Below are 23,462 nucleotides of genomic sequence, written 5' to 3' on the forward strand. Positions count from 1 at the left end.
TATATATATATATATATATATATAGAAATATGAAAAAAGGAACACTGGAAAACCTACAGCTCCGAAATCAGAGCTTCATACAAAATCCCAGTAAATAAATTATTTTTGTTTTTATTTTTTACCATGGCTGTGCTTGCTTTATATACATTTTGATTATCACATCTACACATTTTTACATAATAAAAATCTTATTTTTATATCACAATGATAAAAGCAAAATCTCCAAAACAAGTAAATGGTCTTGTTACAAAAGAGACACATTATGTTTCTCTATCTGATGCAGTTATGATAAATAATTGTATAATATATTCAACAAACATTGCTGTCCAGCAAAAAGCTTTTGTCTGAAAATTTGAGATTTCATGTTTTAAAAGGCAAATGTTAAACTACTTCAGACTCAGTAAATCTATAAATTTTAATTGGCCTTTCTATTGTTTTTAACAGCAATCCACTTTTTAAACCCTCCTTTTGGAGCCATTTCTCTAAAAGTAGCTAATTCTTGTGATTCACAGTTTTCTGGAGAAATATAAGTATCTGTGTAAATCAAACAAGAATGCTGATCAGAACCGGAGTAGAAATTATATTTACCATGATTTCTAGTTTTTTAAAATTATAATATAGGCCATGAGTGGTCATTCACCACTTTGGCAAACTAGCCTGGGCTTTCCACACATCACTTTTAAATTCAGGGTGTGATGCTGGTTTGTTAGATCTCCAAACATTTTTTTTGGTCTTCTCACTTGACAAATCACAATCAGTCTTTGCCTTTCTGAGCTAATATTCAAGCTAGAGACATTGTTGTTGCTATTTAGACAATTTCTTCCTAGATTTTGGACATATAAATTGATATAGCAATCCGAGCTACAAGTCTGAACATAATTGTTGTAAGAAGTGATGATAAATGTCCTTTAAGATGAATTACAGGACAAAGGACCATGAGGAATTAAAAAAAAAATTACTTAAGAATATGCAACGGCTTTAATGCTTTAGATTTAAATTTTTGTAACCACCAGTCTTTTATATACTTATATTTGAAACTGTACTCCATCTCTTTGTTCACACCATTATTTGTTGCATCATTGCTGACATAATCAGCCTTCAAAGTTTGCAGCCTGCAATTCGGACACACCCTGCGTCTACATCAACTCATTTTGCTCATGAAATAGAGAAATTTTCTGAATAGTCTTTTTACAGGACAGCAGCATCATGTATTCTTTCATCATTTGAGCTCAGGGGAACAATTTATTTTTTCAAAATGTAAAGGTAAGAACATTCACACAGGTTAAAGGAATGGAGAGGATGAGGTTATAAAGGGCCAAGCAGCTGATGAACAGAAAAGTTTCACATTCACACGGGATATGATTGCTGTAAGAAGGAAACAGACATGGCCAGACGTTACCCTGACGATGATCCTCTCAGACACATGTGCAGCCACAGTGTAGCTCTGACTGTGGGACTGTGCATGCAGGGCCACTACCAGCATGAAATACCTGCAAAGATTAATGCAGTCAAAAACAGGAGACTCCTAAGGGTCATAAATGTATTCCTGCAGCACACTTTGTCCACCTCTGATCGGGATTTGGTTTGCCCTTCTTCCTCATGTTATTTGCTGTGGTCTCGCTGAAGTGGAGTCGTCCTACTGTAACTTTGGTGACCTGCTCGGGGGGCAACGTGACCCTGGCACACAAAGACAAATACAATGATGGCATGATTGAGCTTATGATTGTTTCAAAGTGATTTAAGGGGCATGTACTTACAGCACTGGCTTGAAAGGCCTCTTGCTGCGATCAGACTGCGACTGTTCCACACTGATCGATTGATTCATGGCTTCCACCTGCCGGCGAAGAACAAAAATTGAGTATTTAATAAACACGCACCCTTACTCTCAGTGTCAAATTAAAGGTGTGAGTGTTTTTCCATTTCATTATTCCTTAAAAGCATTAATCAATCTACAATCTACAGGCAATGGAAAGTAATAAATGTCAGGTTGTCCGTCATCCAAGGACCTAATCAAGCCAAGTTGGTACCATACATACATCAGAAATCATGCTTTGACTATCCAGCATGTTTCCTTCACCTTCACTCCATGGAGTTTGAGATAAAAGCAGTCGATGGGCTGCAGGCCTTCATTCGTCTTGATATATTTAGGGTCCCCAAGCATCCCGATATACACTGTGACCTGGAAGTGGTTCTTCTTCTGGCATACAAAGGCATCGTCAGCCAAGGAGAAGTTGAAGCCTTTATCAGCATCGACGCGGTAGGTCGGCATCGGTCTAAACAGGGAAGAAGGAAATCTACTGAATTTACAGGTTGTTTTCACAGAATGTTACTTTTATGTAATTAAGTTGAACTCTAGTATGTTAAAGGTGACTTTTTCTTTATTATTTTATGTAAACTTATATGTTATTTTCTGTAAAATAAAAAGTTACTTTCCAAGAATTTATGAATTATGTTTCCATAAAATACAAATTATTTTCTCTCAGCTTAAGTAAATTATTTTTTTGATATTGATTTTAAAGATGTACTTGTTCCCCTGGCAGATTTTTTTCACTTTATTAACAATTATTAACATATTATAAGTGAAAAATCTGCCAATGGAACTAGTATTTTTTAATTATTGACTTGAAACAAGATCCTATATCTCAAGAATTTGTTTTGTCTTATTTCAAGTGTACTAAAATACTTGCGCTCGAAACTAGACCAGAAATACTTTTGTAGGTTTCATTTTACAAGTTCAGAAAAACTGAGCGGTACAGCCAGAAAAATCACAAGCTATCAACAAAATCTTATATTTCCAAAGCATTAACATGGCTATTCATCTGTATCCTTTGGCTAATTGGAGGTCACCTCAGATTAAATGTTCCTTTAAAATTTTGTAATTTTGGAAAAGTTACTCCCGTATATTTTCATAATTTAAGCATTGTGTGCTTAGAGCTGCAATGGTCAACCAGGTGGTTTTGATAACATATCTCAAAGGTCCTGGGAGTTCATTCCAACCTCTCTCCCTATCTTGTTTGGCACTGCAAAAGCACAACGAGGTGCAATACATTTTTTTTCCCCCACTTTATCCTTGTCGACGGTGCCTGTCTAAATTGAAACCCTGCTCTTGTTCACTCCCACATAAACCTCACTGCGCAGGAATGCTGTGGAAAGCCATTACTTTTCCACTCCTGTCGTGTGGTTTCTTGAAATATACAAGTAACCAATTAAATCATAGTTCATTTATGACTCTACAAAATCCATGAATCTCTTTTTGCTTCTGGACAATATAGCAAAGATGAATTCCACGCACAGGTCCTTGCCGTTGGCATCATAAAGGGGCGTCCATTTGTTCTGCTGGTGAGGCTGCCACTTGATGCACTGATAGTTTGGGTCCAGGTAGGTGTTGTCTGCATCCTGCATCAAACCTGCGACAAACACGTTTAAAACAGCTGACTTTAACGTGTTGAAGCTTCGCGTAATGAACATTCTGTTCTGCAAATCTGTGTTAAGAGTTAGTGAGAGCTGGTGAGCGTGAGGCAGAGGAGGCGAGGGAGGTAGGGGAGAAAGATGCCTGCCTACCTGGTTCTTGTTTGATGATACCTGTGAGGATTTGGGAATTCAAGGTGCTGTTGGGAGACTCAGAGTGCTTCCTCTTCTTGGCTTGATGAACAGGGATGCTGCTGCAGAAACAAGATCAGAACTGATTGTGTCTGATGTTTTCAACACACACTGGCGAAAACAACCCTATCCGCGGACTCACTCTTGCCCCTGAGGATGCTGCAGCAGCTGATGGAGCATTTGTGTCTGCTGCATCTCCCCACCCCCACTAGTCGCTGGGCCGATATGATACTGCGAGATCATGGGCTCTGGCTTTAGGTACATGTCTCGATGCATGCCAGGATAGTGGCCGTGTGGAGGGAGAGGCGGCGTCGGAGTCATCTGGCACATATTCTCTGGAGTCATGGTTCTGATCATTTGAGGATCTAAACCAAAGATTTGAGAATGCAAGCACACTATTTAAAAGGCAAAATTTAATCTAATTGTTGAGAAAAAATGGTGAGATGAATAAAACAACGAAACAATATATTTGGCTGCAAAGTCGGTGTCTAGTTTAATTAAAATAAAATAAACCAACATTAGGCTTGGCGTTTGAATTCCCATTTTCTAAAGCAAAAAGCGAGTTACTCACCATTCACCTGTTGAGGCGAATAAGGCTCAGAGCTGGAGTCTGGTGGGGACTCAGGAAGAGTCCTAACAGCAAAGATTCAAGGAAGGAAAGAAAAATAATGGGAATGAATTTAAATCTTACAACACAGACATGCTAGTCTCTAGAAATGTTAAATCTATTTAAATATCCAGCATCAACCACTTCACCTTAGTTGTGCTTTTTTCTTGTTCTGCACTTTCTCACAACCGGAAAGGTCAGACTTTCTGTTTTTGAGGATATAAGTGGACTCTTTATCTCTGTTATCAGTCCTCCCTCTCATCTTGACTAACACTTTAAATTACTAAAGTAACATTGATAATGCACTTGTTCAAGAGTTGGTTTTTGGCTGTAATGGTGAAGTAAAAGTATTGCATTATGTATTATTAATCGAAATAGAGCTCCCAATTATTAGCAACCTGGTACAGCTGTGGCATAATATGAGAACATTTAATTTTGTTATATTAATTCTGTAAATGAAAATATATCCTCTTTCCCACCAACAAAATAACTGCAACTTAAGTATTTTAAAAATTTTAATTGATACTTAATTTTTTTTTAAGTTGATCAGAGGTTAAACAAATCTTTAATGAGTGATCAATGGTATCATATTTCTTTGGTATATGTTGTTAAAATGGCCAAATGCCATTTCTTTTTATTAAAATGTGAAAGACAAAAGAACAAGAAAGTTAAATACATGTTGAAGTCGTGAGATGGCTGCAACCAAAGCATCCCTAAGAGCATAAAGCAAAATGAAAACCTATTATTAGAGAAGTGCAGCAAAGAGTGGCGTCTTAAAAACAGCGCTATCACAAGAAACACTTGCTAGTTACTGTTCACTTAGTCAAACAACGTCTGTGTTTCTGTGCTTGACGAAGGCTGAATGGTTGAATGATCAGGAGGAATCAAACAATGAAACACCTTCAAGTAAAAATAAGTTTGCAGGGTTACACAGAAGTGATTCAGGCAAAATATCAGCAGCAAACAACAAAATGCAAACATGTAGATCCTTAATATCTAAGAACGTGGTTTTTTATTCTCATGGAAATTAATATTTTCAGTTTAGCTTGTTTTATATTGATAAAGTCAGCAAAAACAAGGGGTTTGTGTGATTGGTTGTTGGCCTTCTTTGATAATTCCACCTTTTTTCAGTCTTACCCCGATAAGCGTTTTCAGGCTCTGCATTGCTTTTTGAAAGTAAAGTAATTCAAATTACTTTTGAAGATAAGCAATCAGTAAAGTAACTGGATTGCTTTTTTTGGGGAAGTAATCAGTAATTAAAGTAATTGATTACCATTTCCAAATAACTTAACCAGCCTTTTGACAATAAATTCCCAGTTTTTTTTTTCTGAACTACTGTGCTCACCCTGGAGCGTAATGGCCTCGGTGCTCTGGCTTGACGTGAGCCTGTTGCTGCTGATGATGCTGCTGCTGCTGCTGCTGTCCCAGGCAGGGGTAACCGTGTCGGAGCCCTAGAGATGGACCCTGGGGGTAGGCGTTCTGACAGCTAGGGGGCCCGGCTGGAGGGGCTCCTTGGCGCAGACGAATAGGGGGACTCACACCACACACCAATCCTCCAGCGGAGGACACTCCTGCCTGAGGAGATGAATAATTTGGTCCCGGGGTGCTGTGGACCTCTGAGAAACAGCTGGGAGGGAGAAAAAAAAGAAGAAGAAAGAAGGGATTAGCCTTATCAGAAAAAAACAAATTCCTTTGTAACAACATGGTTTGCTTTGGTTGGTGCATGTTGTTTTGACGTTGCTGGGCTAGTCTGGAGTCCCTACTGACATGTCAGTGCTATCGTCCTCCTTGCTGATGTACTCTTCCAGGATACTGGTGTCGATGTTGGCTGGCTCCAGAGAACTGGTAATATCATGACCTGTGGAGAAGGGAGGGTTGGGAAAGTGAAGAGAGAAGATGGAGAGCATCTGGGGATTAGCAACAGGAATCTATCAGCCGCTCTACATAATGCCACAACTGCTCAGTCCAAGTGTTGCAACAATTCCCTGACAGATTTATCCCGCAAATGTCTTTGTAAGAACTCTGTTGATTTCAAGGTGTAAAATGTGATAATGACACATGATGAGATTATCTTGAACACTTAATGATGATGTTGTGAAATGGAGGGTTGTGATTGGCTCGCGTGAAATGTAGAGATTAAGGTTTCAGAGGTGACAAAGAGTCAAAGGATGTGGACATAGTGGTGATTCAGAGTCTCCATCGTTCTTACACAAAGTGTTTTGTACTAAAGCCACATTTGTTCTACTTGGAAAAAAAAAATGTTGAGTTAAATTAACCTTATATTTCCAAAAGTATCATTTTTGACATCCTAACAGATGTTTATATCTTCAATAAAGTAAGTGCTTTCCTGCTGTATCTAGACTCTAGATACTCTAGAGATATATGCATTTCTTTGAGGGAGACTTCTATTCATTTTCCTAACACTGGATAGGATAATGGGTAACCACAGGAAATCAAATTAATTTTATAAGCTTCATGACAAAAAATAACTAAACTATCAAAAAGGATATAGAAGAAAATGAGAAATCCAAGGGCTGTTTAAAAAATATTTCCAAATAGTTCTGACTATTACTTATGACATTCACATTTAAGGTATTCACTAGTCAATTGACTTATTGTTTCTATAAATATATAGAAAATGTTACAAATAATTCTACACAAAAGTATTTCCAAAATCCAACCCAATCTTTCCCCCAGGGTCATTTTCAGCCTTTGATAGGCAAAGCCTTGCAAATCCCAAACACATGACCCCACTTAGTCCTGAAAACACAGACGTAGAATGAACACCTGCTTTTGAATACATCTCTTATAGAGATAATCACCATCAGTTCAAATATTATAATTGAAAAGTAAATATATATTCTTAAAACCTCTAAGATATTTTCCCCAAATGTCAGATTGTGCAAACAGAACAAGTGAGAAAAAACTGACTTGCTGTAAGTGGGTGGGTGGGTGGGTGGGACACCCCACTCTTTTAAAGCCCAAACACCACCCCCATAAACACACACACACACACAGACACACACACACACACACTCATTCACTCCTCCTCCAATAGATTAGGAAGGTCCTCAGCTAGAAACTTGGGAATGTGAGGAATTTTTGTGTTAGCATTAGAAAATATTTCACCTTTTCCCTTTTCTCCATCCATTTCTAACTGCCATCAAAACACAACACAAATGTTGCTCCATGCTGCTAGAGTCACAGCTCCTATAATATTTTATCACTGAGTTCTACTGTTTGCAACAAAAGTGACTAATGTGTTATACCATCCAGGAAAAATGGCCCCATTTGAGAACATTTCCAGTGAACAGTCATATCTCATATCTTTCCACCAGAAAAACCCACAAACTTGAGCACTTGTCTCAGACCAATTAGATTTAAGATTTAAAGTTATAAATCCTTGTGTTGCAATTTTCATGACAAAAAAACAAACAAAAAAAACAATCTTGCTTCTCAGAAAATAAACAGCTGGTAAATGTCTCCTGATGCATGATAGTAAAAAAAAAAGAAGGAAAAAAGGCAGGATGGTTCTTTTTAAATAGGATCCAGATGTGCACCCCACCCAAAGAGGCAGTAAATTTAAGCTGGCAGGACTGATAACAGAAAATAGGGAGATATGGGGAAAGAGGAGGGAAGATTGATGGGGCCTAAGGAAGGCTGGGGGCCTGAAAAGAGAGGAAAAAGGTATGATGTTCAAGGTTGGGAAGACTTTACAAACAAAGGAAAGAGAGAAAAAAAATTGACGTAAAAGCATAGTCCAAGAAACGTGTTCAAAACAAGATGGCATTGAAACTAATAATAGGGTTTGTAATTTTTTGCTGGAATGACTAGTTAGTTTCCATGCAATCCATCACAATAATTAAGTGTCAAAGGTGTAAATATAGACATGTTCCAAAGTGTATTTAAAATTAGACTTCTGTCTTATCTTGCCATGCCGATGTGTCTAAAAAACAAAGTGTTAAGCCAAAACATTAAGCCCTGTTCACTGCCTGACTAACAGCATCAAGGAATGCAAAGGGGAACTTCCCCCACCTATTGCTGAGCACTGTTGGTCAGCTGGCTGAACAAAGGCCAGTACAGTTTCCCATCATTTATGACTCAGATAAATGCAGCTGTTTGGAATATTTACAGTTACTGCAAAAAATAAAGAGGGAAAAAGCTTAAAAAATGTTTTAATAGTTGGCAAGGATGGATGAGTATGACCATCAAATTCACTCGTCATTTGAATAATAAGTGAATTTGTCTTATTGCTGAAACTCGATAAAGATCAGAATGTCAAAATTACACATCATTTTTAAGGACCCGAAAACTGCTGTTAAATTCATTGAGTTATTATTCTACATTTTTGCTCAAATTTATGAATTAAACAATGATGACAAATTTCAGAGGAAACATTTTTGTTACAGTAATAATCAATATGTTATTTCATTTAGGTGGGAAAACTGTTGGTTTTATGGGTTTTTTTTAACTTAGATACTGCTGATGCTTTTGTTTTAAATAGTATTTGTGCTAACGTTCAGATATTGAGACAACTACCGTGGTTTCATTCTGGGAAAATGAAACCATGGTATTTTACTCAAGATTTTCATATAGCTGGACCATGTTCAGCATATGTTAAAAAGTCATTAATTTAACCTTTATTCAGCCAGGATAAAGCTCATTGAGATCAAAGACCTCTTTTACAAGAATGTCCTGACAACAATATAGTTAAACATGTAAAAACTAAAGACATGACCAAGTAGATTTCTTTTGTTGTGGCAGCATCATCTTATTTCTTCCCTACTCTTAATAATCACCTAAAATAAAAAAAATACAACATTCCATACAGAATCTATTAGCATCCTCAATTGGCAAAAGTAAAAAATAAAGAGAAAATAGATCAGACTGTCATTCTCTTGAAGCTACTTCATGCATTTGGCATGCCGAGTTGAGTAAATCTTCCTCAGCGTTGACAGAACCTCTGCACATGATAACATAAAATTATGAAATGTTATTATTGCATAACTGGTGCAACATTTGAGTCATACAGCAACAGAAAGTGACAGCAAAGCAGACATAAGTGACTCCTATTATTGTCAACCCCTTTTGCACCTGGTTCAACACTCAAAGATGTGTTACCCAGTGATCCTTTTCAAGCCATTGTTGTTCTGAGGTATTGATAGTTTAAACAAAACATTCTGTGGCTGAAGTCCAGTAATCTGTTCTGTCTCAGTACGACTCAGCATGACGTGTCCTGTTTGTGTCAAAGGTCCCATTTGGCACAAAAATGCTCCAAAAGGTCAAGGTTTTGGATAAAAGAGCTGAGAAATAAATTATTTACCAAGGGAATTTAAACCTAGTCATTTTTTTTTATTTTGTAAAATAACACAAATCTTGAAGAAATCACCCCACTCTAAAAATACTGAGTCCTACTCATCTAGTTGTAAATGTTATTGCTGGTAGATCACTGCTGTTTCGTAAGAATGGGGTACTCCAAAGAAAAGCTAATTTTCACAATTGAAACTGTGAAAATCTAAAGTTTCGCAGTAAACATATTTTATTTTGTTGTCTAATTTTGTTGTGATGTAGCTTTTTTAATACAACAATGAACAGTAACAGTTTATAATGTCACACCAAAGCAAAAAAAAAAAAAAAAAAAAAGATTCTTCTGCTTATATGCTTATTTTTTATATCAATAATAGCAATTAAATGAGCCAATGTCAATGTAATTTAGTTTAGAGAGAAGATTGACAGAAACGTAGATCAAGCATGTGTGACGTCCAAATTACTGAATCATCTTAGCTGGCTGTGGACTGAATGTGTAGATTTCCCTGTCCTCTATGTTTTTCTCTGTCCAGCTGTGTCCAGCGGGGAACAGTGAAATGCTTGTCAGCCTGACTTCGATACAGACGTGCCTTTGGAAAGATTAAGGGTTGTGTGAGCATACGCGTGCCCATGTGAACACGCATTTGTTTGTTTTTACGTGAGTGTGTGTGTGCCACCATTTCAATGGCTTGGTTGTCACACAGAGGACAGAGTGTGTGAGTTCCGATTAAAGATGATTTGATGAATATGATTCAGGAAAATGCGGTTTTATTTTGAGTAAGAACATATTCGTCCAGTTTCAGATGTGAGTAGAGAATGTAGCAATACAAGGTGTGTTTCCTAAGGTAATCTTTGCATTTCATATAATACATAGAGTTCTTATATTTAATTGTCATGCCATAAATTGCATTTACGTGAGTCTATTCATGAGTGGCATACGTTTTAAGCTGTTTTTTACATGTTGACCTCGAGCCAAGCATCATTAAATGATTCCCATTCAGTAGTAAACAAATGTAAGATCATTTTAGCTTCTTTTGCAGGAAAGAGTTTCCCTTAATATTAGGGGAAATGTGACTTTTGTGTGTATAAGAACTGAAGCCCAAATATCTGTCAAGCCAAGCGCCTGTTACTGACAGTATGTTTGCCACTTCCCACTCTTTAAAATTAACAACATAAACACCGTAACTGCTTAAACAAACTATTTTTCTTGTTTATGCTGGTTTCTGTAAGCTTAAGCCTTGTCTTACCGTGCATAGCCTGCTGTAGGCAGGGAGAGCAATGGTGTGATTTACAGATACAACAGCGTAAAGGAACCTTGGAGTGTATAAGAGCTGGCCATAATTTAAAATCTTTGTCTAAATGGACATATTTTAATGGCCTTGTTTTACTTTCTGACAACTAAGTCACAAAATGACAGCAGTTCAGGCAGGATTTCAGACAAATTTAAATGCAGTCAACAAAGAGAACAGAAGAAAATTAAATAGGTGTAAATCTGTAAAGGACAGGTTACCAAAGCTACATAACATATTCAGTTGCTAATTAACCCATAGCTTCAAACTTTTCTCTATCTTTCATAACTTTATTGCATGTAAAAGTGATAAATAATCAAGAACCATATTTTGTTTTGTGTGCAAATTTAGATTTGAAAGTTCAGTTAATAAACTATGAGCATGAACTGATTCAGTTTTAACCTGAGTGAACGAAAAGCAGCAGTGACTAACTTTTGTTAAAACTGACGTCATGACAGTTTAACCTGAGATAGATAACCTGAAAAAAAATCGAGCTCTTCTGTTTCTGGTCCCACTGCCATCTGAATAAACCCACAGCTCCCAGTCAGAAACAACCAATCAGAGCAAGGAAGGATGTTTTAGCACTGTCAATCACACTGGTGTATGTACTGCCCCTAACCTCTGCTTTGCTCTCCCCTGCTTTGACCTTGAGATTGAACCTACATGACACTAACTGTATGTGTTTAACTTCTCTTAACCAAAAGTAAAAAAACTCAAAGGATTTTTTTACTTTGAACACAAAGTCTAAATGTTTCATTTGCCACACAGTTACCTAGAGCTCTATAAAATAACATAAATGGCATTCCAAGACAAACAACAAAGAACTTAATCTACTTTACTAACCTGTTTTCACAAAAGAAAATTAAATGCAGAACTTGAATAAACTTTTCTCTTTTTCTGCAGAGAAGTTGGCAGGTTTTTTAAATAAATGGGTAAGATCTGACTACAACGAATAACAATCTTAGTTCATCCTCCAACAATCTTGGCTGAACATCCATAAAATAGATGGAAAAAGCTGAATAAATAACATTCACACAGCTCATACTGTATTATGCAATTGTTGAAAAAGGGAAGAACTTAACAGGATACCAAATCAAATGTTTGAAAGCTCTTAAATTGGTTTGTTGATTAATATTCAGGCATTTTTAGATTTTGGACCTATATCAACATAAACAAATAAGACCGCCAGCAACCTTCACAGCTGATCTGGAAAATGCAGCTCAATTTAGAAACATGCATACTGTGTCTACAGCATTCCGTCAAGTACACACATACTAAAGCAAAAATTAAAGAAAATGTTCCAAATCATCGCCAATGCTAATGTCTTACATATTTTCTCGTGACAGAGTTGCTCAGAAAACCGAGGCATATCGCTTTGACACATTACCAAAAAACACAAAGCCACTCATCAAGTCTAAGAAGCCACATCTACAGAAGCAGAGCAGACAGAGCAGCACGGGGTACCTGGACGAAGCCAAAGCATGATGACGTTCTTCAGCTGACAACACCTGAAACAGAAGATGAGAGAAACAATTCCTGTCTATCTTTCACATGTTTCTCCCATCGGGCACAAAGACTTTAGAACAAAGTCTTGAGAGTCGCAGAACAGTGTAAAAAATGCGGGTGTGTGTGTTTTGTGTGCTAAAGATACTATGTGTATGTGTGAAATAGAGTGTTTTAATGAGGATTAGTTCCCAGTCATGGGAAAGGGCTGTACCAGGCTACCACACACAGCCCTTGTCGCATACAAGCACTGGCCGCACCGGTGGCCCTGGCTCAGGGAGATTACTACAGAAATCAGGCTGGGACCTGGACGCAGAGAGAAACTGTGTAAAATGTGAGGCTGAGTGCCAATGGCTGAAATTCTCAATACTGAAAAAAAAAAATAAAAAAAGGAGGAGGAGGAACTAAACAAGAGATAATCAGAGACAACGTAAAGGAACATTTAGGAAATTAGGAAGAAAATATGTTCTGGTACAGATCAGAGTTGCTTCTGGTTTCACAACAACGATACGGAGCACTGCAAGACCACAGTGGTTACTGTTCATGAGATGCAACAAAATGAGAAATAGTCATTCAAATTTTCTGGCAGGACTTTAGATCATTGAAAATGAATGTGGAAACAAAAGTAAAGTAATCAATGAACTCATGTTTAACAATGTATGCAGGAAGCGGGTTGGTTTGCAGCACGTTGCTTAGTACTGCAAGCCTGTCTGCTCAGAAACAATGCTTCCCTCTAACAGTAACTTTCTGCTGAACCCATAAATCAGAGAAACGAGCTAAACTTCGTCAGCCTTATTGCAGGATTTCCATGATGAGTCGCAGCATTTACACCCATTATGGGTGTGATTCAGAGCTACTGTGGGAGTCGAGCAGCAGGAATTTTCATAAAATTACTCAGATGGCGACAACTGAGTAATGGAAGAACAGATTTACTGCTGTCCCATCAGCTTGTGTAGTACAGGAAATATGGATAAACAAAATGTTTTAATGTGTTTATGGTGGTCAGTCATAATGACTAGTGTGAGAATAAATCTCAGATCATGGTTCTCAAACAGAAAAAGAGCAATTGTTCCCTCAAAGTTTGGGATGAGTCCCTGCCTCAAGTCCCAAGGAGTGAAGACAGAGCAGGACATGAAGTTAAGGATCGAAACCTTGTCTGGACCAAAAAGGTAATATTCATTAACCTGTGTGAGAAATAGATCATAACCAAAAGAAAGAGTGAGTGAAATGAGTTTCCTCAGGATGGCCGAACTTAGAGGTTCAGTGAGGGGAAAGCTCCTCTGCATTGAAAGAAGTCAATTAAGGAGTTTCGCTGATACGATAAGGAGATCTGATGACTGCCTCCCTTTAAAAGTAGTTTGGGTACATCCCATCGAGAGGAAGGCCCGGGACAGAACTCACTGAGGACGTACGTCCTGCTCATCAAAACACATCTGCATCCACCACAATTAGTGTTTCTCAAAGTGTGCCCTCATAAAGCCAATTTTGTGTATTTTAAGTGAAAATTCTTCTCTTATTAGTGTTGAGAACACCATTAAAACTGCATCACATCTTCTCTTTAAATCAAATCCTTGGTGACGTTATGACTACTTGCAGACAGCTGTGACTCCAGTCTCTGTGGGGCGCACACACCATCTTTGTGTGAGGGACTGGTTGCTGTCGAAGTGAGTCAGAGAGGAGAAGGTCAAGTTTCGAGGGGGATCTGCGGTTGGCTCCTCTCTCCGCCCTGAGTCTGCACTATCTCACCTCCTCACCCTGTCTGCTCACTGTCACTCTAATGGAGTCGGAGAGAGCCGGAGTGAGAGGCCTAAGACCACGGAGAGTAACACCAGTCTCACCTCATCGTATTTTAACAGCCACCAGGACTATGCCAGGAATGTACATTAATGTGCACATATATATATTTCACTAAATCCCTTAAAACACACTTTACTGCTACCCAAATCAATCATATCGCTGCATGTCCACGGCGCTGTTTTACCTGATCAGCTATAAAAAAAGCACTTTTTGACACCCATACGAAGTTGATCCAATGAAATCCTGAGCTCAGGATTAAATCAAACAAGGAAAACAAGCACCTAATGTGTACCTCTCATGGACAAGTTGACATTTTAGACCAAGCGAGGGTGGCTGAAATAAAGCCAAAGAAAGAACATCTCTCTTACTCCCAAGGCAAGAATGTAAACACACTAAATTCCTGTCAGAACAGTGAGGAACCATTTGACAGTCATGGATGGCTGTGTATATTTCAGTCGGTGTTTAGCGCATACAATAACAAAGAGTCAAAATTTCCTCACAGAGCTCTTCTTGGGGTGTGATTGTGTTTATGGACACCTGACATCTGAAAAACTTTTAAAAAAAACAAAAAAAACTCAATCAGTAAAGTGGGTGTTCTGAATTTTAACAAGAAGGGAACAGTTAATCACATGGTGTGTTATGGACTGACACCACGTTTAAATGACTTAGAGGAGGTTTAGAACATGAATAAGTAAGAACAGACATAAGAAAGTCAATGTCAAAAATACACTTCAGATAAAAACAACAAAACTATGCTTTTTATAAAGAATATTAATTTGGGGCTTGAAATGTAGACATTTCCACCTTGTCACCAACAACCAGCCTGAAGTTCTGAACCAGCACATACTATGCTGCTGCTTAGGGCCCCCAGTCCTGCATGGTGACCCCAAGGCAAGGCAAGGTAAGGTGATTTTATTTTTCATAGCATATGTTTTGCACTTTCAAATTCTTTTACTCTAAAGCACTTTGTGGTTTCCTAACTTATGAAAGATGTTATATAAATGAAATTTACTTACATACAGCAACAAATAAATTCAAAGTGCATTACTTAATAAGAAAGAAAGAAATCAAAGAACAAAGAAGCCCAGAGCATTATATTGCAGGTACAAAGTAAGGAAAGGCAATGGCAGATTGAAAAAACGGACAACACTTTATGAACTTAGTATTTCAATATTTTTGCAGTTTTCTGGAAGCTTCCTCCAGATTAGAGGTGCATAACAACTGAATGCTGAATGATGCAGAGTAGAAAGGTATCAGAAAACCTCAGCCATCTGTCAACAAACCGTTAATGTATTTTGGTTCTAATCATTTGGTGACTTATAAACCAACAAAAGTATTTTAAGGTTCATTCTCTGAGCTCCAGAAATCCTATTTAAGAACTTCAGAAATGAGGCGACATTTTTCTAGTTTTAGTGAGAACGCCACCAGCAGCTTTTTGGATCAGCTGCAGCTGTTTGATTGACTTTTTAGGTAAACCTGTGAAGACACTAGTGCAGTCATAAATTTGACTAAAAATAACTGCTTGGATAAGTTACTCAAGATCTTGCTCGCACATTAGTTTTTGTCCTGGAAATGTTCTTCATATAATGGAAGGGTGACTTTGCAATTGTCTTTATGTGACTCTGAAAGTTCTGATCTGAGTCCATAACCACAGCAGATTTCAGGCCTCACTAATCTCTAATTACATTAGCTCAAGCTGTGTGCTGACTCTTGGTTGTTACTCTTGTTTCAAAACTAAAAAATTCAAAAATAAAAAAAAACTTAATGAACCCAAAAGGAAAATAAAAGGTAAAACAAAAATAGAGAATACAAAAAAAAACACTATATGGGGAGATCTCTGGGCACAAAAAAGATCTCATATAACAACAAAAATCAAAAAAACCCTCACACAGAAAACACTGTTTTCTCAAGGCAGAATCGTGAAGAAGATGGTCTGGGTCGTCCATAATTAAGGTCCTAAAATAATTACTTCAGTTTTGTTTCTATTCAGCTGGAGAACGTCATGCCACATCCACGTATTGACTGGCATCTGCTCAGTGCTTGAATGGCTTCATAGTCACCTGGTGGCTCTGTGTCATCCGTGTAATTAAGATAATTAAGATAATTATTCTCAGTTGTTACAATCTGAGTTAGCTGCAGGCTTCTATATGCCTCTATATTAAATAAGAAGGGCCCCCAGGATGGCACCCTGGGGGTATTCAGCATGTGTCCAATGAAAAGTCTTAGCATAGGACTCAAACTGTAGCAGACCCCAATAGCATCTGACCTCTCACAGAGAATGTTTTAAACTTAAACTAAGAACTTCCTTTTTTTTTTTGCTCTGGGGTCTTCTTGTTTTACCCACCTATTAGTTAGTTTTATCATATTTGTTTTGTTTTTGCTAGTGCTGACAATCAATTAAAAAAAAAAATCTGATTATTCACACCCTAGACATCCCTATTTAAAACATCCTTTAATAATAAATTAACATTACATTGACATTTTGCCAGAATAATATTTCATCTGCAATGTAGCCACAAACTAAATGCAAGCTGCTGTTTGCTGACTATAAGCTTATAATAAATCACTGTACTCTTGACAGATCAAAGATGTAATTCAGAAAAATAACCTTTTCTGAACTATTTAACTGCTGTGATTTAATAAATAATCTGAATTAAAATTTGGGCCCCAAATCAAGCTCAGGGTCCCATAAAATCTCAGGCCGGCTCTGGTCCAACAGAGCACTTACAAAACACGCCATTTATCTTGACTTAAATTCCTACACCCTTCTAGCCCCACCTTCCTCCACCTAATTCCCCTCCTTCAGGATTCCTACTTTTCTCCTCAATCTGTTACCCATCAGCAGCACTTTTGCTCCCCGCACCAGTTAACGTTTCTGAATTCCCCTAATTTTGTTTCCAGCAGTGAATAAGAAATCTTTAAAGCAACTAACCAGAGCACACTGACTGTTGAAAATAAATTACAGATGATATCTGATGACAAGAACAACACGTCTTGTCCCTGACACTTTTTAATTTAATTTTTTTTTTTTATTTCTGCTGTTTTTGCTGCCCATGTACTTACACTGTAAAGAGCTGACTGACCAGAACCAAAATATATTTACTCTTTAAAGGACCAGATAAAGTAATAAGATTAACGAATTACGCACAATACTCTTTGAGCAGATTATGTAATTATTTAAAATGTGTTCTCAAAAGTTAAATGTTTGTCACCAAGCATCTAAACAAAATGTTGTGTTAAATAAATCTCAAAGCAAATCTTTAGACGTTACAGCAACTGAATCATCTATCTATCCGAAAAATATTGTCAACTGAAGTGCATATTTTTATTTACAAAGAGGAATTTGCCTAAAAACAAAAAATGTTACAGCCTCATGGCCAAAGGTTTACAAATAAGTTGAGGTTTGGGCCAGGACTTGCTTTACATTTAAAAAGCCCAGGTACAGCTTTAAGTCTTGCAACGCCCTGTGGTCGCTAAAGATAGAAAACGTGTCTTCGTCATGAAATCAAGTCATTTATAAGTCAGAACTCTTACAACTAAAAAATAAATAAATAAAAGCAACCGTTTTGTTTCGATAGTGACTCATGCGTAACACGTCAATGAGATTATTAGAAAACATCTTACCTTCGAAAAATCTTTGTAAAGCCTCTGTTTCATCTACCACGTCCATCCTAGCGGGTCCCACATAAAACCTCCATCAAATTCTCCCCTTTTCCGAACGACACCGATTCGGATTTGGGGGGGATTTTCACATATACATCACGAAATCCCGATTTATTTAACTTCACTTCACTTCACGGCTTTAATGCGCTGAAGTTTTTTTTTTCGGCTTTAGTAAAACAACTTGGCACCAATCTAAAGGGCCAATTTTAAAGTTTCAAAATTCCCTCGTGGCTCCAATTATAGGCCTATACGTGACGGGATAAAACTTTAAAAACAAAACAAAACAAAGAGCGCTCCACATGAGGACAACGTTAAAAAAAGTCGCCTCAACAGCGCAAATTCAGTTCCCATAAACTTCATTTAAAAAATAAAAAAAAGCTGTGGCGTAGGCTACTTTCTTAAAACGTATGTCTCCTATAAAAGAAGGAATAAAACTCTACTTTGTATAAGAGTCAAAAACAAAAGCGTGAAAATGAGTTTAAAGTAGATTCCGGGAGTCTGTGAGGCGAGTTGTGTCCCTCCTGCGCCTCTCCCTCCCAGACAGGGTGTGTGCTGCAGGGAGAGTCGGAGGAGAGGAGCTGAGGCAGGTGAGGGATGTCCGACAGCCTGCTGAACATAATACATCTATGGGGGAAGTTTGGAAAGTTCATAAAAAGTCACTAGTGTCCTCTTATTTTACCTATAAATTCAAAAATCTTCATGGTTTCGGAGGTTCTGCTTCTGTGATTTTCCACACGATAGCAATTACTGGACCATTTCGCAAACTGTGGGAATAATAAAACATAGACTGTAGTTAAACATCACAACAATATTGAAAACAGGGGCGAAAGCTGCCAGTTGGTGAATGCTGGTAATTTTGAGGTGCAATGCAAAAAAAAAAAAAAAAAAAAAAAAGAAGCAAATTTTGAATTTTAATTATGCTGTTTTACATGAAGGGAACAGATATGGGAAAACAAACTTTTACTAAATATATAAACAACATAGGTTGGCTGTAAGTACAATTATTTGTTATTTCAAAGAGAAAATGAATTAGGGCAATGTTTGTCAGTGGAAATCAACCAAGATTTATTTATTTATTTTAACAACAACAACAACAACAACAACAACAATAATAATAATAATAATAATAATAATAATAATAATAATAATGTATTATTATTATTATTATTATTATTATTATTATTATTATTATTATTAATGTTTTCTGAAATAACACACAAATAGTATATGGGTTAAGAAAAAAAAGTTCATGATTAGTGAAAGAAATAGTATTAAAAAAGATTAATTTGCAACAATCTGTGCCTGAGGAGAGGTTTCACTTCAAAATCAAACTCTGACAAAAGAAAAAAAAAAAACAAATTATATGGAAATGACCAAATTCCCTTTGTTTTAATTATGCTAATTCTGACACTTTGAACTTTACTACAATGTTTGTTTTACCTCAAGTCCACTTTTTTGGGGGGAGGAGGAAATTTTTCTGAGCAACGTTAACTTAGAGAAACACATAGCAACATTCGCGTTCTGTGTGAAGGCTTTCTAAAGGGAGGATTTGAGGGAATTATCCATTTCTCGCAACATTATCAGATACATCCAACCCCCCTATAACAATGCCACTGTGTGCATCCCCCGCAGCCTGGACACCCACCCCCTCCGACACCCACATGTGAGATGCTGTTGTGTTGTCTTGTCCCCCCACAGCTGGAGCATCTCGCTGTCCACCCCTCCACCCCTCTGCTTTTCCTCCATTCAACCAAAACAACGCCTCCGTTCTTCCAGCCACACTATGCAGATTGTTTTAGAGGACAAGCGAGAAAGAGAAACAGACAGAGGCTGCAGAGGACAATGAAACAGCTGGATATTCTAAAGCAGTTCATTTTGCTATTCTGTATTTCTTATCTCATAGAGACGAGCAACTGTAAGCATGAGCAGAAGTAAATTGTGTGTTACTCCTGATGTGTTTGGTTCTACGCTCTTTTATCTAAGGCATATCAAGGTTCTCCTTTGCACAGCTACTTTTATGGTTTGGTTTAGGACAAGACAGATAATAATGTACAAACCAAACAAAATATTGTGCAGAAATCCATGGTTGCTGACAGGGCAATTAGTTGTGTGGTCCAATGCCGCAAGAAGACAGCCAACATTAGTAAAAAAAAATTTAAAAAAAGCCAAGAGAAGTCTAATTTGAACTTTGCCACAAGCCATGTAAACCTGGGTAACACATGGACATGCTTTTCTTCAGCAGGGACGAAAAGAATATTTGAGATTCTGGTGAAACAAACCTTCAAAAGGCTGTAGACAAAGGTTGTTTTACAAAATAAAATACATTGAACTTTGTGTCATGTGGTAACATGACAAAAACGTGAAAAAGGCAACATAGCAGACAAGTAGAAGAAAGTGATTTTACTGTGTCTTTTGCATGACACAGTAAAGATTAATTGATTCCAGCTCAGTTTCAATGTTCGCACTTACTCTCTTTTAGATTTAATGAAAATTATATATTGACCTTGAGGGAGAATTGAGCTGAATAAATTAATATATTTGGTAAAATGGCTGGTATTTCCAGTTATACTCAGTTTATATTGTGGATAAAGTTAAATGATCTTTAGAGAAATGATCAGTTGTTATTTTTATTATCATATTTTTCTAATTATTGTTGTTGCTTTGTGTTTTTTCTTGTACACTCTGAAGTAAAATGGCTTTGAATGTTTTTAACATCAAATTAATACTCAAATAAGCAGATTCACTGGATGTACAGCTATATTTATTACCACAAATGTAATTTTCATATGAACTGTTATTTTCAACAACTTTGAATATTACTGGAAAGTTAATCAATTTCAATAACTCAATAAGTGAAACACATTATATAGGTTCATTACACATAGCGTGATTATGTTAGCCAACCTTTATTTCTGTTATTTTCCGCTCATACTGAAAATCACATTTTAAGATTAGAATACCACATTTTACCATTAAAAAGACATGAAAAGTGTGCTTAGTATTCTTAAATGTTATTATTTAAATCTTAAAGCACATTTAATCTGATAATGAGGCTCGTAGATGTCAGATTTTGGGAATGCATGGTTATTTCAGTTTTATTTAGAGAAAGTGTCTTCATGTTGTAGTACGTCCTCCAGCCAGCAGATGGAGACGTATTTGTTTTGAATGTTCGAGGAGGAAAATCAAAATGGCGATTCCAGGACCAGGTAGGTGGACGCGTTGCTATGGTTATAGACCGTTCTCATGCGTAAACTTTATCAAAATGAATATAATGTACCTAAATAGGTTGTTGTTGTGCCTGTTTTGCTTCACTTTGACGTGTCTACTTTAATTTACAGGAATGTCTGCGGGTTCGGTATCCTTTTTAAAGTTGTTAAAGAGATACACATCGAAAATAATGAACACACCTTGTCCAGCCTGATATTTGGAAGAGACAGTAATACTTAACTCTGCCTCCAGCTGTCCTCTGTTACCCTGCAGCTGCTGCTGAACCTGACGAGCATCTATTTCGTCTTCTATTTCCTCTTCACTCTCAGCCTAATCATCAAAAAGAGTCCGTGATGCCATGTGTTACTCTTTTACATTTCTATCCCAGCACGTGTTTTATATAACTACTGACAGTTACTATCATTTGCTCATGTTAGGCTTGGAGTTGCCGTATCCTTCTGATGCGTTGACAAATGATGTTGGTCTACTGGTCCTCTTTGCTGCTCTGGAGTTTCTGCATTTCTATTGGGGTGAGGAAAAACGCTCACACTTTGCACACCGAACCACTTTGACACATACTTTTAATGCAGCGTGTTAATAAGATTTTTGAAACTCACTGGGTGACTCCACTGTAGGTGCGAGGGGCAATCTGACGGAGAGTGACAGCTATATGTTTGGGAACCTCATTATGACAGTAGCAACCATCTTATTGGCGGTGTACTTCCTGGTGTGGCAGACCTACGTCATGAGAGCGGACGTGATAATCAGCAGTGTGTTGATCACTGTCTATGGTGCAGATGGAGTCCTTGCTTTAAGCACCCTGGCCAAATTTAGGAGGTTGGTTTCAATAATAGATATTTTTAGCCTCTAGTGTCGCTTTCTTTTGTTATTTTACAGCACTGATTCCTTAAGAGAGGAAAACGTTATGGGAATTACAATAATCGGTTGTTAACATGCGGTAACATCTTTGACCAAACTCACCCACCATGTCAATTCAACCAGAGATTGGCAGCTAAAACTTTAGATCTTGTTAATATATAGTTTAAAGAATTAAAGACAGGTTGGTGATTATGTGTGTTTTTAGCTACTAATGAGAAGTGTGACTTAATCTGAGAAGACAATGTATCATTAAATTGACCTTTGTTTTGTCCTGCACTCTCATAAAAAGACACATGTCCCACACTGTGTCTTGGTAAACACAGTGGTAAACGTGGTAAACTTGATCTAGAACTGCCTCTGGTTGACAATGTTTTATTTTACGCTCTTTTATGAGATTTACTGATGTGTTACATATTGGTGTTGCAGGTAAAATGCTAAGGTTACACAAGTCACTCTTTTGAGATCTGGTTTAAAATCTTTAGAATTTATTCTGTCAGAAATTTAAACTAAACTTCAGAAATCAGTACAAGTAAAGACAACTGTGCAAGTTCTGTTTATTACCAGAAATAAAAGACAGTCTGGCAAATTATAATATCTGGTGTCAAACGTTAGACAAAACAGTTCTTTATCTGATATTGACACCAGGACTCAATTTATGGTGATTGACGAGATATCCTGACGTAATCAACATCTCATATGGTTGTTTTGAATGACCTGACAACAGTGAGCTTTTCTTTGTTTCTCAGGCTATTGTTCGGGTATGGCTCCTTTAAGACACGCCTGCATTATTGATATGGCTATCATTTATCCGAGTGACACATATACCTGATAGAGTGTCAGCACATTCTTAGTTTTTTTCCTTCTGAAATAAATTTTAAATCATGTTGGGGCTGAAGAGATGGATCCAAAAGTGTTGCTGAATAGTTCTGTTGTTTACAGTGTGGATTGTTTAGATAATGCATTGTTTTTTACCTTATAGGTAAAAGCATAATTCATTGATATAAGTGGTTTTAATGACATCTTTTTTCTTTCTTGTTTCAGAGAGTATTTGTGAAGAAGACTTCACCACCATATATCCTGCAGCAAATAGGAAGTTAATATTTCACAGATAGAAAACAAGATTTATGAAATGAATGTGTTTTTTGGACAGTTTGAGTGTTTTTATTGTAATTTCTTTTTTTTTTATTAAACTTTTGTTCTTTTTTAATTATTTCATTCTTGCAGGCTAAGTATGAAAAAATGTACTAAATATGACTTAATGACTAATTAATTGTAAGTATTTATGTAGCTGGAAGTGGAACAAAAGTAATAGAAATATTGGTTGTGTTCAAGTCAAACCCACGGTTTCTGATCAGTCAGGAAAAGTCAAAAGTCTGATTGAAATTATTTCTGGGTCTGGATAAATGTTGAAACAGGAGAGAATATAGAAAATATTTGCATTTTCACATTTCATTCATTATCCCAATGTCTAAATGTCTGTTCATCCATCCATCTAATCATTCATCTCCCTTTCTCTCCCTGTTTCCAGTCTCTTGGTCTGTGGGTTCAATATTTACACACTGACCACTGTAGAAATATCTGCCATAAAGTCACAAGAATCTTTGGTTGTT

At 37.0% G+C, this 23,462-nt stretch overlaps 2 protein-coding genes across 7 annotated transcripts in view; one reads left to right on the plus strand and one right to left on the minus strand.

Annotated features, from left to right (window-relative positions):
- Positions 1 to 18,340, minus strand: part of myrf (myelin regulatory factor) — a 26,478-nt gene extending 8,138 nt beyond the window's left edge. For 2 of the 6 annotated variants that reach the window (XM_007556885.2, XM_007556881.2), the window contains exons 1-11: positions 17,728 to 18,340; positions 5,975 to 6,065; positions 5,553 to 5,834; positions 4,172 to 4,233; positions 3,743 to 3,965; positions 3,562 to 3,662; positions 3,293 to 3,407; positions 2,078 to 2,273; positions 1,758 to 1,834; positions 1,567 to 1,677; positions 1,385 to 1,490 (exon numbers count right to left, since the gene is read on the minus strand). In XM_007556885.2, coding sequence (XP_007556947.1) covers positions 1,385 to 1,490; positions 1,567 to 1,677; positions 1,758 to 1,834; positions 2,078 to 2,273; positions 3,293 to 3,407; positions 3,562 to 3,662; positions 3,743 to 3,965; positions 4,172 to 4,233; positions 5,553 to 5,834; positions 5,975 to 6,065; positions 17,728 to 17,773 — 1,410 coding nt within the window. In that variant the 5' untranslated portion in view covers positions 17,774 to 18,340. The remainder of the gene's footprint in view (positions 1 to 1,384; positions 1,491 to 1,566; positions 1,678 to 1,757; positions 1,835 to 2,077; positions 2,274 to 3,292; positions 3,408 to 3,561; positions 3,663 to 3,742; positions 3,966 to 4,171; positions 4,234 to 5,552; positions 5,835 to 5,974; positions 6,066 to 17,727) is intronic. The other 4 variants (XM_007556882.2, XM_016673766.1, XM_007556884.2 and 1 more) reach the window with 4 other exon arrangements.
- Positions 18,341 to 20,888: 2,548 nt separating this feature from the next.
- On the plus strand, positions 20,889 to 23,004 carry LOC103141296 (transmembrane protein 80). Its single transcript, XM_007556886.2, has 6 exons — positions 20,889 to 20,972; positions 21,105 to 21,121; positions 21,226 to 21,319; positions 21,411 to 21,503; positions 21,609 to 21,810; positions 22,894 to 23,004. Exons 1-6 carry the CDS (start codon positions 20,954 to 20,956, stop codon positions 22,904 to 22,906), a joined length of 438 nt encoding a protein of 145 aa, XP_007556948.1. The 5' UTR covers positions 20,889 to 20,953; the 3' UTR covers positions 22,907 to 23,004.
- Positions 23,005 to 23,462: the final 458 nt, after the last annotated feature.

Source organism: Poecilia formosa, unplaced genomic scaffold (assembly GCF_000485575.1).
Source record: "Poecilia formosa unplaced genomic scaffold, Poecilia_formosa-5.1.2 Scaffold81, whole genome shotgun sequence".
In the NCBI taxonomy this organism is placed as follows: Eukaryota; Metazoa; Chordata; class Actinopteri; order Cyprinodontiformes; family Poeciliidae; genus Poecilia; species Poecilia formosa.